This window comes from Mixophyes fleayi, chromosome 11 (assembly GCF_038048845.1).
Source record: "Mixophyes fleayi isolate aMixFle1 chromosome 11, aMixFle1.hap1, whole genome shotgun sequence".
In the NCBI taxonomy this organism is placed as follows: domain Eukaryota; kingdom Metazoa; phylum Chordata; class Amphibia; order Anura; family Limnodynastidae; genus Mixophyes; species Mixophyes fleayi.
This window is the reverse complement of record NC_134412.1, coordinates 9823578-9839734: the sequence shown is the minus strand read 5'-3', so window position 1 is coordinate 9839734 and position 16157 is coordinate 9823578. Positions and strand designations below refer to the sequence as shown.

The following is a 16157-nucleotide window of genomic DNA, read 5'->3' as shown; positions in this document are numbered from 1 at the left end:
GAAAAGTATAAGTTAGATCAGTTTAGTAGTGAGGTGTCCATGGACAGTCATAATAGAGGCCCTACTTTAAATTCAGAGTGGCTTCCTTTTTAGCAGATTTCATGTTGCAACAGGTTTCATGAAGTCCTTGATACAATACAACAATACAACAATACAACAATACAACAATACAACAATAGCATTCTAGCTTGGTGGCGCAGTAGTTAGGTGATCTGTTTATAGCTCATATGTATTCCCTTGTTTGAATCCCCAGCCTGGTTGCATTTCCAGCTCTTTTGATTTTGCTCCAGGTCCCTTGATGACATTGATAAAGGCCCACTGCCGCTCACATCATGTACTGGCTTGGTGGCTCAGTCAGCAGGAGATGTGTTTATAGTATATATGTGTTCTCAGGTTCAAATCCCCAGCCAGGTAACACTTACAGCTCTTTTGATTTTGCTCCAGGTCCCTTGATGACATTGATAAAGGCCCACTGCTGCTCACATCATGTACTGGCTTGGTGGCTCAGATGACTAGTAGCCAGTTGCTCTTCTGTCAGTAGATGACCAAGATCCTGCTTCAAATCCCCTCTTTGTACATAAATTGGTACACTTGGCTGATTCATTACATTGAGAAGAGTCTTCCTATGTACCTGAAGGATGGTCTGTCTGTGTTCACATTGATGGCATAAGTTGGTGGCTAAGCAGTAAAGTGCTCAACCAACAGAGAGATACTTTGTAAAAGAGTGCACACTAAGAAAGAAATGTACTTTTGAAAAGTTGGCTGTTAGTTTCTTTAGAAGCCCCACACAGCCAGGTTTTTAAATAATGCTAGACAAGTATATTAATACATCATCACTTCAAGGAGAGAACCCACTGAGCAGGTATGATGACAGAGAAACCACCAAACCTGTCTGGGGATTCAAACCAGGACCTCCAACATCACAGTCAGCAATCTGGCTACTAGTCAACTGAGCCACCAAGCCAGTACATGATATGAGCAGCAGTGTGTCTTTATCAATGACATCAAGGGACCTGGAGCAAAATTAAAGGAATTGTAAATGTTACTAGGCTGCAGATTTGAACCTGTGAACCCATATAACCTATAAACCAATATCCTGTTGATTGCACCACCAAGCTAGATGATATTGAAAGACTTTTCTCATGGACTTCATCAAGCCTGTTGCAACATTCAATTTACTAAAATGAAGCCAGACAGGGGATTCAAACCAGAGACTGCTCTGTCACTGAAAGTAAAGAACCTGGCGACTAACCTGCTGAGCCATTTTTGCTCATTGAGAAAGCTCAGAGTCTTTTCTCACTGTCTTCAATGAGTAACTTTGTATCAGGAATTGGCCATGTTTCTGAACTGAAAGTCCCAGCAAACTTTAAAAGAACTCTCAGTGTGCAAAAATGGCTCATCAGGTTAGGTGCCAGATTCTTTACTTTCAGTGACAGAGCAGTCTCTGGTTTGAATCCCCTGTCTGGCTTCATTTTAGTAAATTGAATGTTGCAACAGGCTTGATGAAGTCCATGAGAAAAGTCTTTCAATATCATCTAGCTTGGTGGTGCAGTCAACAGGATATTGGTTTATAGGTTATATGGGTTCACAGGTTCAAATCTGCAGCCTAGTAACATTTACAATTCCTTTAATTTTGCTCCAGGTCCCTTGATGTCATTGATAAAGACACACTGCTGCTCATATCATGTACTGGCTTGGTGGCTCAGTTGACTAGTAGCCAGATTGCTGACTGTGATGTTGGAGGTCCTGGTTTGAATCCCCAGACAGGTTTGGTGGTTTCTCTGTCATCATACCTGCTCAGTGGGTTCTCTCCTTGAAGTGATGATGTATTAATATACTTGTCTAGCATTATTTAAAAACCTGGCTGGTGGGGGTTTCTAAAGAAACTAACAGCCAACTTTTCAAAAGTACATTTCTTTCTTAGTGTGCACTCTTTTACAAAGTATCTCTCTGTTGGTTGAGCACTTTACTGCTTAGCCACCAACTTATGCCATCAATGTGAACACAGACAGACCATCCTTCAGGTACATAGGAAGACTCTTCTCAATGTAATGAATCAGCCAAGTGTACCAATTTATGTACAAAGAGGGGATTTGAAGCAGGATCTTGGTCATCTACTGACAGAAGAGCAACTGGCTACTAGTCATCTGAGCCACCAAGCCAGTACATGATGTGAGCAGCAGTGGGCCTTTATCAATGTCATCAAGGGACCTGGAGCAAAATCAAAAGAGCTGTAAGTGTTACCTGGCTGGGGATTTGAACCTGAGAACACATATATACTATAAACACATCTCCTGCTGACTGAGCCACCAAGCCAGTACATGATGTGAGCGGCAGTGGGCCTTTATCAATGTCATCAAGGGACCTGGAGCAAAATCAAAAGAGCTGGAAATGCAACCAGGCTGGGGATTCAAACAAGGGAATACATATGAGCTATAAACAGATCACCTAACTACTGCGCCACCAAGCTAGAATGCTATTGTTGTATTGTTGTATTGTTGTATTGTATCAAGGACTTCATGAAACCTGTTGCAACATGAAATCTGCTAAAAAGGAAGCCACTCTGAATTTAAAGTAGGGCCTCTATTATGACTGTCCATGGACACCTCACTACTAAACTGATCTAACTTATACTTTTCTCAGTATCTTCAATCAGCCTGATGCAAGCAGTAAAGAGCTCAACTGACAGAGAGTTCTAATCAAAATTGAGAAAAGAGTATTCCAACGGTAAATTAACAATGTAAGAAAGACATCTCTTTTCATACATTGGCTGTTGTACATTTATACACAACAGCCAAGTTTTTTTTTAAAGAACAAAGAACACTAGATGAACAAATTAACACATCACCACTACAAGGAGAGAACCCAATAACCAGCTCCCCAAGCAGGCTAAACATAGGACACACCATCAATCAAGCCTGTCTGGGGATTCAAACTGGGACCTCCAACATCATAGACTGCAACCTGGCTACTAGTCCAATGAGCCAGTACAAGACATAAGCTGCAGTGTGTCTTTTATCAACGCCATCAAGGGGCCTGGAGGAAAATTAAAAAAGCTGTAAATGTTGCCTTGTTGGGAATTTGAACCGGTGAACCTTTATAAACTCTAACAGATCACCTGCTGACTGAGCTACCAAGCTAGAACATTTGCTGTAACTATAGAGACACTTTTCTCATGGACTTCATCAAGCCTGTTGCAATATGAAATGTGCTAAAAAGGAAGCCAGTCAGATGATTCACAGCAAGACCTCTACTATGACTGTCCCACTGAGCCATTTCTTTCTTTACCCAAAATATGAGACTTTTCTCACTGTCTTCAATCAGTAACTTTGTATCAGGAATGGTCCATGTTTCTGAACTGCAAGTCCCAGCAAACTCAATAAACCTCTGTTTGACTATCAGTGGAGAGAGTCAAGCCGCAACTGGAGTCCTCTATTTCTCTGACTGCAAAAGCCCTTGGTATCTGAGTATCTTATATTTCTACATTTTCTATATTTCTATATTTTTAGATTACTTTAGATCTTTGAAACAATGGTGTCAAATCATTCTGCTCTGTGGTGGGGTTTGTACATGTTAATAACTATAGGAAGAGGAAGGCGACAAGTGATATGTGGAGTGATGATGATGATTTTGGTGTGACTCACCTCTCCAACAGTCAAATTGCAGCTGGGGGCAGTTTGTAATGGTTAACAAGAGACCTTTGGGGCCTCCTCACACTTTGGGCAGTAGGTGAGATAGGCAAATAGTTAAGTTAGGCACAATGAAGTTATAAGTAAATTGGATACAAACCTGAAAATACCTTACTGTGTGATGAATGTCATATATTACTCTATAAGATAGACACAAAGGGCCTTATTCATTAAGGAAAGTAAATGCCAATATGTACCGTATTTTGTGTAAAATCGTTCTGCGCATGCCCAGAAACAAACCACATGTGAGAGAGGACAGCAAAGTCCAATTCATCTTCGAGCGCAAAGGACCCTACTACAGACTACAATTCCAGGGGCGGTTCGGGGAGGGAAATGGCGGTATGCATGTAGTTAATGTACAGTAAGTGTGTGCCAAGCTCGAGCTCAGGAAGCAGTGTTCGATTCAAGCTTTTGACATCTCTAAGGTACATGTTTTTTCTGAGATACCAAATCTATTAAAGAATAATCTGGCCTAAACCATGTAGTCTGCTGTGGGCCAGTAAGTGATTACTTTGATTCAAAACCAGTACTCCTGAGTTTAGGTTAGAAGTTTTCCAGATTTAGGGTCAAACACTTTGTGGCCAGGTTTGCATTAATACAGATTAAATCAATGAATTACAACAGAATAAATAATTGTGTGTTCATCATGTCTATAACTCCTTATGAAGCCTCCACATTGGATCCAGATCCACTGCTAACAATGATGATTCAGCTTGCTTTAGTTCACTTCCCACCTCTCCTCCTTCCCTTTCCTAGCCTCTAAGTGTTCTAGAATTCACTTATACCTCTTTGCCCTGTGCACCCGTTCTCAAGTGAGTTGGTAATCTGCTATGCAATAGATTGATCAGTCAAATATTTCCACTTCCTCTTGCAAAGGAAGTTTCTATCAATTGTTGTTTACAAGTTGTAACTTCCCACCCACTTGTAGAGAAAGCTAACTCTTTCATTTTCCCCTCTGGAGCAGAGGTTTAGCTTCCCTAGATCTCAAGGGCTATTTTCAGGAAGACATAACTGTATTAGAGGAGTTGCAACCACAACTTTGCAGGACTTAATATAAATGAGAATGTTGGACTGCCTGTAACTATATGGGAATAGGTGCCTTGGTTTATGGTATCAATGTTGAAAAATTTCCAAACACAGATCTGGATCCGTTTGTTTCTTGACCGGGCAGAATAATGACATATGCTGGTACTGGAGACTGCTTTATTAGTGTAACACAATCAGTGTCAGCCTCATCAACTTGTTCAAGCTCAACACACGCATCCTTATCATTATTTCCATTATCATCAATCTCCACTCCAGCTTTAGCATAGCAATTTCCAAAGTAGTAGCCACAATTTATAAATTATTAGAAATCTACACAATTCCAGCTGATTGAGAGATCGAGGAAGAGAGAATCTAAGCTGCCCTCAAGTGTCACAATCTCTCATCTCAATAACATGCAGGATCATTTGGTTCTTCAGCCTCATTGTTCTCCTGATTTTTAGATGTTGTGTCTATTTTGGAGTTGCTAGACCTATACTTAGACCTAGATGGGGATGCTTAAGTAGTTTTGGAAGATGCATGAGCCTTTGCACTCACTTTGGCACTATTCTATTACAACCATAAGTGGGACCAGTACTGTACTTGCAAATATTGGCCATGGTCTAAGCCTTTACCTATCACTGTGTGTGTGGTGTATATGTTATGTTGTCAATTTTCCTTTAACACTTGTAAGAGTTGTTCTTTGGAGGGCCATGTCTGAGTCTTTAATTTTCTAAGACTACGTTATTTACTGTTACAAGTACTCCTGCCATTGTTGGGATGCTCCTGGATGATAGACCAATCCGCGACAACAGCAGTAAAGCCATGCAATTCAAAGTCACTGCAACTTATAGAACTACAACTCTCAAGGGCCTACAGAACTGCTCCCTTCCAATTTTTTTTACTGTGATGCGCTTTATCGATGGGCACATCTGATTAGATATACTAACTGAAATTTCTGGAACACCCAGCTATTGGCTTGTACCAGAGGGGTGCCTGGCTGGCACGGTTAAACTAGTGTTATTGAACCCTTACAGAGAAGAGGGGGCTGGAATGATTTTTATTCCCATCTATTATTGAATAACGACCCAAATCAATAAATATCCTTTTGGGATATTTAAAGTATTAATACTTATTTTATTACATATAATATAGAAACAATAGCGAATCCCAGAAGAGTTAAAGCAGAATTCACTTTCATGTCTGTTCTGTTGCATGTCACTTCCACCTTTAGTTTCGTACTACCGGACTGAAAACTTCGGTTTCCCATCTCACAGTAACCTTCATTGGCACATCCACGGACAGCACTTTTGAAGGACTCACTTCCATCTAACAGAAAAAAAGTTATTAATATATCAATATTAAGTGCATATTATTAGTAATACTGCCTCACAGCACTGGGGTCATGAGTTCAATTCCCGACCGTGGCCTTATCTGTGAGGAGTTTGTATGTTCTCCCCATGTTTGCGTGGGTTTCCTCTGGGTACTCTGGTTTCCTTCCACACTCCAAAAACATACTGGTAGGTTAATTGACTGCTATCAAATTCACCCTAGTCTCTCTCTCTCTCTCTCTGTGTTAGAGAATTTAGATTGTAAGCTCCAATGGGGCAGGGACTGATGTGAATGAGTTCTCTTTACAGCGCTGTGGAATTAGTGGCGCTATATAAATAAATGATGATTAGTATTAGTATCATTATGCTTTATTTATGTAACACCAACATATTACACTTAACATACTTAATAATTGACTGAGAATGTTTAAGCATTCATATTAGTCCCTGCCTCACTGGAGTTAACAGTCTAAATTATTTACCACACATGGGGCTGATGGATGCAAAACATGATTAACTTACTCTTAGAAAAGCTTACTTGCACCTGCCCTACAGGGTGCAATAGACAATGCATATGCAGATAACATGTACACATCTGTGGTTCTGCAGGTCTGCATGAGCCATGTTTGCATAAATACACCTTAATCACGCCAAACCTGCATACGACCATATGCATGCGCCCGCATGGGAAGAGCAATTTCACGCCATGTACGCTACACAAACTAGCATACACCCCACACTGCATCAATTAGGATTCATTTCATAACCTACCAGTATATTTTTGGTCTGTGGGAGGTAATGGGAGCGACTGGAGGAAACAGGTGAAAGATACAAATTCCACCCAATGTCTTGGTCAGAATAAAGGTTGTGGCCCTATCACTGTAAGGCAGCTAAGGTGCCATCATGCCACCTATTTACATATTGTATCCATGTAAAATATAATGCCATATGTCAATTAAAGCCAAAGTAAACCAGGAACTCTATAAAAAATACAAGTTGAGTCTTGTATACAAAGTACCACTTTATGAACATATTAAAACACTTTGATAGTAAAAAAACAAAACAAAAAACAAATTGGCATTGACAAGCAAAGTAAACCTGACATCTACACCTATACTACATTATGCCTGGTTTCAGTGATGGTTACTGGCTGGGCTACTCTTTACGTGCGTTGAGATAAGAACCATGTCTCAAGCAGCACCATTCTAGAGGAGACAGAAACAAATTTTTCAACACCTGACTGACAACTTGAGACGTTCCACTAGAGATGCTCAGGCTCAGTTCCTTGGAAACCGAACAAACCCGAACTTAGGGGATCCGAGTACTGAGCAGAGTCGGCTCGGTACTAACGTGTGCCCTCGGTATTAAAGAATCGTCGGATCTCGGGAGTTTTGAATTCCTTTTAAAGATCAACATCACGGAGGGTGGGAGGGAGGGCGGACCCCCATTTTTCTTTTCTGCCACTGCTGTGTGCTAATGTGTCCTAGATGTGCTAGGAACTGCCGTGTGTTTGTGTCATTGCTCTGTCGCTTACCATCCAGCCAGGTCGCTGCAGTATTTGTCCAAAAGTGTATGATAATAATATTGTGACCTGTGAGGTGGTCAAAATTGACTGCAAATGACTTGAAATTTGTGTTATCAAGGTTAATAATAATGTAGGAACAAAACAAGAGCAAAATTATGTGATTTTAGCATATTTTAGGATTTTTTCTAAAAAATCCAAAATCAAAACCAAAACACACGAAGGTGGTTTTGCCAAAACCAAAACACAGAGCTAATCCAGATCCAAACCCAAACCCAAAACCAGTTAACGGGGGTCGGTGAGCATCTCTACTTTCCACCACTCCCAAATCTCCAGCCACCAGACAGTCTCCATTAATTGTTGTGCACGGAGAAGTACAGAATTATAGGGCTCAATTGTGTTCTTTCCTGCCTGCACTCAGGGGCAATCTGACCTGGGGGCAGGGGGGTATCTTCCCCATGGGCCGATCCCATAGTGGGCTACCATGGGTGGGTCACTGGTCCACCTGCATTTTTTTCCCTTTGCTATAGGTTGTTGAGTCAAGTTTTGCCGACCTAGGCTGAAATTTGACAGCGCTCCGCTATCTGCACTGTAGAACATGACAACATGAGAGGAGTGGGGACAGGTCAGGGAATGGAAGTATTTTCCCCTACTGCAGTCACTATGTCATTCACTGCATCCTGTACAATTGGCGCCTCAGGAGGCTAAAAGTTTGTAATGACCCCACGATACTCAATGCAGAGCTTGGTGAGGGTTTTTCTTCACCTTTTATTCATTGGGGAACCTGGGGCCATACTATGAATGCCTATGAGGACAGTACATTTAGCTGCAACTTTACTGCAAAATTACTGCACTCAATTTGAAATTGGTAAACGTTAATCTTCAGCTTTCAACTATGCTTCATTGCTTGGACTGATTTGTTCAGCTGCCTGTACGGTAAAGTATGCCAGTTAATTTGCAATTACTAATTGCTTCAAGAGGCTGTAACTGACAGCTCACCGCGGTGCTAGAATAGCTGCATTTCCTCATTGAATTCTGACAGCAGTGTTTAGTGTGGACACAAAACTGATCGCTATAAGCCTGTTCTATTATTGGCCCATTGCAGTTTCCTCTCGTGAACTGAAATCCATTTGGCTAAATGAGTTTAGTGAATGTTTTAAAATTAATGGGAGCAATATGGGAACACAGATGGAGGTCAGTAAACCACTAGACACCAGGGGGTATATTTACTAAACGGCATGCTTGAAAAAGTGGAGGTGTTGCCTATAGCAAACAATCAGATTCTAGTTATCATTTATTTAGTGCATTCTACAGAATGACAGCTAGAATCTGATTGGTTGCTATAGGCAACATCTCCATTTTTTCAAACCCGCAGTTTAGTAAATCTAGCCCCAGGTATTGGTTAATAATCATGACTGTACCTGGAACTTGCCAAACTTGATTGAATTTAGTTTGAATAATTTGAACATCTCTAGTTATGACGTCAGAAAGTGTTGAATATACCGATATACTGTACTTTATATGGTTATAAATGTCACCTATGTATTATAAATACTTGCGTTTACAGTCCATAAAAATATACTTGCAACATCATCACGTAGAAAAAATGTTCTGTGAATGCATATTTTCTATGGTAATTAAAGCACATTTTTAAAAAAACAAGAAACAAAAACAATTATGCAGCTATCTTTTGGGAACTATGAGCGGTATATTTTTCATATTCTAGAATCTAGATACTTGCGTATGAATACCTGTTGCTTCTGTACTCTCTGTGACACAATGCTTTTCATCTCCGGTGCAGTTCAATCTATCATTTGTAGAACAATCCGTAGAAGCATAGGAAATACAGGTGGGACAGGATAATCCATTCTCATAACTGGTGATAGGTGGTACTTGAAGAAAGAAATCTCACTTTAATATATAAGTCACAGAATCTCTTCATCTGCCGCTACTAGCAGGGCCTACAGGTAAGTTACTCTAAACAATTTTTTCTACTATACATACATATAAATCAGAGCTGTGCTACATTGGAATAAAACAACAACTCTCATTAATATGCACCTGAAAAACATGTTAAATAGCAAAAGAGTCCATTAATATAAAATTATTTCAAACATAAACATAAAAAATTATATAATTCTTACAAATGTCATAATAAAAAAAATGTTTCCTTAACATCAAAGCACAATGCTACGTGCACTTCGGTTCTATAGATATATTTTTAGAATTAGTTGTAGTTTTAGCCACCGGCAGCAGAAATTAGTGTAATGAGCTTACAATATCCAACATAAAGGCATGGTCTAGTATCGGTTGGTTAAAATCCCTTGTGTTCTTTTGCTGGCTATAGCAGTGTGCTGGTGGAACTTTCTGTGTGTTTGTTCCTTTTAGGATAACCTCATGCTTTTAAGCACCTGCTATAGCCTATAAATTGATTGAGCAACTTCCACTTCTGTATTTGTCTGAGAGGCATGTTGGTGTCAGTAGCTGAGGGGGGAGTACTGGTGCTGAATTGCTGTTTGGAGGCTTCTGGGGTACCTCTTTGGTAAGTTAACTCTCAATTTAAAAACACAAATGTATGGCCCAAATATATGGGCCTCTCACTGTTTAGAGATAGAACCACCCTATTAGCAAAAACGCTGTGGAATGGCGGGTGGCTTTAACATACATTTGCAAATGTGTGCAACTATGACTTTTGCATTATTATCTATAGTAGAAATGGCAGGTCTGTTGCTGGCTGTAGCAGTGTGCTGGGGGGATTTTTGTGTGTGTTTGCTACTTTTAGGATAACCCCACCCTTTCAAGCACCTGCTATGAGCCTATAAATTGATTGAGCAACTTCCACTTCTGTGCTTATATTTACCAACTTGAGAAATGTACTAATGCCCGATCTCCAGAGGAATAGAGATAATATATGCTCACTGATACATCAAGGTAGGTCCTTCACCCAGGCTATGATCTACCAGTGATGTTGCTATGTTAATCTTTAGTCTGTTGGATATTCTTGAAATATTGTTCGTAGCAGTCCTGTTATATTGAACATGTTTCAGCTTGCTTCTCCTGTATGTGTATAGTTCTATAGCCAGAGTCCAAGAATGTCAGCCAAAGTGCTAATATTGTACCAGATGCGTTTCACTGCAATTTCATCAGAAGCAGTGGTAGACTGGAAATTCATTGGTATTGTATGATCTATATTGAACTGCTTTTTATAATGTGTTTTGTGTGTAAAATTATTTCTTTAATAGACTCTGAATGGCTTGTATATTCTGTACTAATTCTGTACTACTTAATGCTGTACCTCCCTCTCTTAGAAGGTTATTTGATGCCCAGGCTTCCTGTACATTTCATTAGTGATTCATCAATGCAAATATTTTGGCTTGGGGTATAAATTGTAGCACAAATAAATTATGCTGTTTTTAAAGGAATAAAAATTCCAGAACTCTGTCCAAAAACTTCTCAATATTAAAAATATCCAGAAATTGGATTTGGATGAAATTAGTCACATCAATGTCAGTTCCTGATATAACTCTACATCAGAGGTGGAACTAGCGAGTGCGGGGAACCGAGGAGGAGGGAACTGGGGCCCACAACTCACTGGTTCCCCATGCAGCGGGCCCTGTTATCTCCATGGGCCCCGTTGCACCACATCTGCTGCACCAATAGTTTCGCCACTGCTCTACATACAGGAACAATTAGAGTGTCTAAACCTACCCAATGTTTCCTAAACCTGGTCTTCTAGTATCCAACAGGTCATCTTTTGAGGATTCTGTTAATCATACACAGGTGAGTAAACCTATTTGTCTGAGTAAGTATGTTCTCACCCTCTCCGACAGAGAAGTACAATGCATGAGCTGTTGAGGGTCCTTGAGTTGGGAAACTCTGGTTTGAACCAAGTGTGATATTTCTAAAAGAACAACATGTCCTGTGGCCTCTCGAGCCTGAGAAGATCTGCACACACAAACTGCCAATACACCTCTATAAACTATTTTTAACAAATAAACTACTGTTGGCTAAATAACCAGGTACACTGATCTATAACAAGCTGATGTAATCCTAAACTATTTTAAAACAAGCCTAACCATGAGCGAACAATTATGTGAACAATATAGCTAACCTCCTAATCTCGCTATACTCCAAACTAACAAACTAATTACACAGCAAAAACTGTGATTTTTGAAATAATAAGAAGCCCAATGTCTCCTGTTTGTAGTTATTGCAAATTAAACTCCAACAAGCAGTATTGTAGGGGTGAGATGAAAAGAAGCCTATCTGTTGAAAGTGTTGGAGGTCTGGTGCAACAATGCGCAATGATGATGATGACTATCACTACCACTATTTAGCCATTTTTAATTTGGCTGCTTGTGCACTGACCCCTCCAACTTATAGTACTTAGGGCATTAGCCTCACTGCTATATTATATAAAGTTCTGGTCTATTCCCATTACATAGGCAAACCGAGGGGGGTTTCCTAGTGCCTGTAAACCCCAAGCCTGGGGCACTATATAATTGAAGTGGCTGGATCCTGCCCCCACTTCACACGGCTCTGCTTGAAAAGGGAGAGCTGCGTGCACCTAACAGTAGTACACGCAGCATTGCCCATGTATATTATAGGGATAGGAAGAGTTGGAGAGCAGCCAAGCACTGTCTAATATTATTGCCACAGCCCCATGCATGCTGGTCACGCCCACTGGCAGCGTGGTGTGGAAACCCCCCTCTACAAATACTGCGTTTGCCTCTTCATTACTTAATTGACATTTTCAGTAATTTTTAAAGGACAAAAAAGGCATGTTTGTATTTCATTTCTTTCAATTTGTGATCCTATTCAATTACTTATGTATATATATATATTTCTCACCAATCCTACTGTAATGTCATTTTGATAGCTCAAGAACCACTAAAGGTCGTAGACTTTTATGTGAATTCGGTTAACAAAGCCATGTTTATACTCAGCTCGATATTAGGGGGATATTCATGTTACTATGTACAGTGAGCATACTTACAAGTGGGAATTGAAGGTGTACACCGGTCCGACTCACAGCAGGTGATGCTTATTCTGTATTTACCATCATTTATTCCAATAATTCCCAATTTTCCACAAAGACGCCTTTCTTCACAGCTTCTGACAAACTTCATACTTTCCTCTGATCCTGTGTGAAATAACTAAGATGGAGACAATGCAATCTGCCACATAACAACACTGTTGTTTAATTGTATACATTGTGCAGTAACTATAGGAGTCTGAAGGTGCCACAAATAGAATTCTAGGACAAGCCACTGGTGAATTTGGTTATTGGGTTTCCTCCGGGTGCTCCAGTTTCCTCCCACACTCCAAAAGCATACTAGTAGGTTAATAGGCTGCTATTAAATTGACCTTAGTCAAATTGTGTGTGTGTGTGTGTGTATGTTAGGGAATTTAGACTGTAAGCCCCAATGGGGCAGGGACTGGTGTGAGTGAGTTCTCTGTACAGCGCTACGGAATTAGTGGCACTTTATAAACAGCTGATGATGATGATGATTGGCAGATTACTATGAGGTCCGATGGTTTGCAGGCTGGTTTGGAGGAGAAAGGTGAGCGGTGTGCAGTTTCTGTATACCACATAATCAGTAGTAAAATTGCTATCTAGGAAGGTAAAACCCAGTCAACGCATCAATGTAATCCGCATTGGAAGTTAGTGTCTCCCATCCCATCCAATTCCCTCCACTGCACCCCAATAAATATTGCAATACAGCTGCGAGTTTCTTATCCCTCTGATATATTTTCTTCTGACTATACTTTTGGAACACCATATCGCTTGTGGCTTACCTACTGTTGTAACTTGATACAAAGACGTGCACACATGTTTAGTGGAATTACAAGGTACAGATGTCCCAAAGCATAAAGGTCCAACGTCACTCGAGCAATGTGTGCAAATTAGGGAATACCCTAAAAAAAAAGATGTCATTGGTCAAAAGTATAAAATGCAATTTTTCCCACACCAATTTGAACCGAGTGGAGTTTAATGTACATTCACTAAGCTGGCAGAAATGTTTTTTGTAAACCACCTTCTTATACGCAAAAGAACTGTAACATACAGGATATATTAAAGGGTTACAGCTACACCTGCTAGATCTAATTTTAGTACTCCTGATTTGTAATGAGCCAGGCTAATAGACTCCAGCTGAGAGCCTAACGGCTATGGAAAATGGGCAATGAGCACAGCATTCTAAAAGGATTAAACCCTTGTGAGACTGTACATAGGGGGGTATTGAATTGTTAGAGAGTATTTCTTTTTTCCCGCAGCGTAAAAAAAAATCTCCAGCGGGTTTTTGTCGGCAATAGTGACCGTTTGGAGTTAGCACAGCGGGAAAACTCGTGCAATTCAATTGAAAAAGAGGAAACGCTGCTTCCGCGTGTTAAAAATTGTGTTTGCGAGATTTTAGGGGAGTGAAGGGGAGTTTTAACGCGGTCAAAAAAAAGATTTTGCATACATTTCCATACATTAGATTGCATTACACATTGATAATATCTACATTACAGTACTTTCTTTAGCATATTTTTTAATTTAACTATTTTTTACCATGCAATCATCTATACCATGTCAAAACACATTACTACATTCACATTTGTACCAAAAACATACATAAATATTATTAATTAGTGATTTTATTTTTATTTTTTTCTTATGTTTATTTCATTTCATTATTTTTTCACAAGAAAATCAACTTACACAAGTTATGCATTAGTGATAAACATAAGTGTAACATTATTTCCACATTATTACATGATTTCAAATACTTTTCAGAGGTTTTTTTTTTTTTTAACACACCCCAAAGAGGTACGAGATAAAACTGCATATTTTCCTGTTTAACCCGACGCGTTAAAAAACAATTGAATAGCTTTTAACGCGGCTGCCTCTCGCACACCCTATACTTTCAATAGACCGTCTACATGAGCGCGTGAGGACCGTTTAATGAACAAAAAACGTAGCATTAAAAATGGATTTGAATTGCAGGTAAAGTTAACCCGCTCGAAAATGATAAAAAAAAAACTGCGTAAAATGACTTAACGCGGTCTTAAAAAAAACTTGCTGACAATTGAATACCCCCATAGAATGAAGAATGTTTTTTTTTGGGAAAGAAAACGTTAGCTTGAAAAACTGCAGCACTTGAAATAAAGCTCTATAATGTATTTTTCTAAAGAAAATCATCTTGCAAGTCAATCAGTGGTATGAATCACAAAACATCACAATAGATGCTTACAGGACTTTTGCACGATCCTGTTTATTTCTAAATAACCTGCAGTATTTATGCTACAACAATTTATGACGATGAAACAGTTGCTCTATATTACTAGATAAGATGTGGTTATAATTTATGTATTTGTTTAAAATGCCTAACATTCATTTTGTATTAATAATAATACACTGTTCATTTGTTATGCTGTTGACAGCCATTGTATACAACACAAGAGAGAGCGTTTATACTTATAGAAGATACAATAAAAATAAAATGCAATAAAACTTACCTGAAGTTATAAGACCTAAAAACGGGCACACAACAGCAAGAACGGACCTCATGGTATAAATAATCATCGCCCAAAAAACTACTGACTCCTTTATCCTCACCTGAGAAATCATTAACTTTTATAGAGGATGAAGGTTTGGACATGAAGAATGACAGGATGGTGTCGAAACAGCTTCCACCTCATTCTTACTTAAAAATAAATCACACTTTTAAAGGAATATTAAAACTCTTGAAATATCTAAAGCATAAACTAACAAACGGAAACGAACAAATCAACTACAAAACTTTCCAAAATAAAGCCCAAAGCAATACACCTATACATAAAACATGCTCCAAGTAACATTAAATAAATCTGTATATTTTTACCGTTTAAGCACCATCCCGCACACTCCTTTAGAGTCAGATGCAATTTACACTGAATTCGTAAGTGTAAATTAGATCCCCTAATTTACACAGTATTTAGAGTGGCACAGATCTTTAGACCCGCGTGACTTAGAATACTGTGCAAATTGCACAAACATGCCTCTTTATCTGTCTTTATCTGCAAGTGTATCATGCACAGCGCCCTATAAAGCAGATAATTAAATAAAAATCGAAAATGTAAAAAAAAAAAAAAAGTCCCCCACCCAAAACAGCACAATGGTTGGTTATGCTGTTTAGGAAGGGGTGCACAACTATTTTTTAAAAAATTAATTCTTTTTTACTTTGTTTTTTAATATAACAAAGTCTCTTGCACCAACTGAAAGCACCTGCAAAAGATACGTCTCCTAGTGACCTATCCGTGCTTGCTTTCAGCTCAGAATAGTATATAGAGAGCAGGAACACGCCTTTATATTTCTAGGCTCGCCCACTTCCTCTCCCGATCCACCTCTGTAAGCGCAGAGAGGTGCAATTGGGAGATCTGTCTCAGTCGGAGTGCAATCTGAGAAGGATCTTTGGCCACAAGTGGTTTTTGCACTGAACAAACGGACTTGCGTCTGACTACCTCAGCCTCTCACTGTCTTGTGTTACCTGCTGCTCCCACAGAGATTGCAGTTTTCCAATAGGATTTTGTGGGGATAATCACAGTAAATGAAAGTGATTGCAATTAACA

At 39.4% G+C, this 16157-nt stretch overlaps 1 protein-coding gene across 1 annotated transcript; it reads right to left on the bottom strand.

Moving 5' to 3' along the window:
• Positions 1–5844: 5844 nt before the first annotated feature.
• On the bottom strand, positions 5845–15123 carry LOC142107455 (phospholipase A2 inhibitor and Ly6/PLAUR domain-containing protein-like). Its single transcript, XM_075190890.1, has 5 exons — positions 15066–15123; positions 13365–13484; positions 12562–12708; positions 9317–9457; positions 5845–6041 (listed from the first exon to the last, which is right to left on the bottom strand). The coding sequence occupies exons 1-5, from the start codon at positions 15115–15117 to the stop codon at positions 5845–5847; spliced, it is 657 nt and encodes a 218-aa protein (XP_075046991.1). The 5' UTR covers positions 15118–15123.
• Positions 15124–16157: the final 1034 nt, after the last annotated feature.

Bases quoted from the DNA above. Each gene is read 5' to 3' on its own strand.
- LOC142107455 (XM_075190890.1), bottom strand. From the start codon at position 15,117: ATGAGGTCCGTTCTTGCTGTTGTGTGCCCGTTTTTAGGTCTTATAACT. The intron at 13,485-15,065 runs GTAAGTTTTATT...CTTTTTTTTTAG, and splicing joins TTTAGGTCTTATAACTTCAG to GGTATTCCCTAATTTGCACA. The intron at 9,458-12,561 runs GTAAGTATGCTC...TCTTTCTTCAAG, and splicing joins TACACCTTCAATTCCCACTT to TACCACCTATCACCAGTTAT.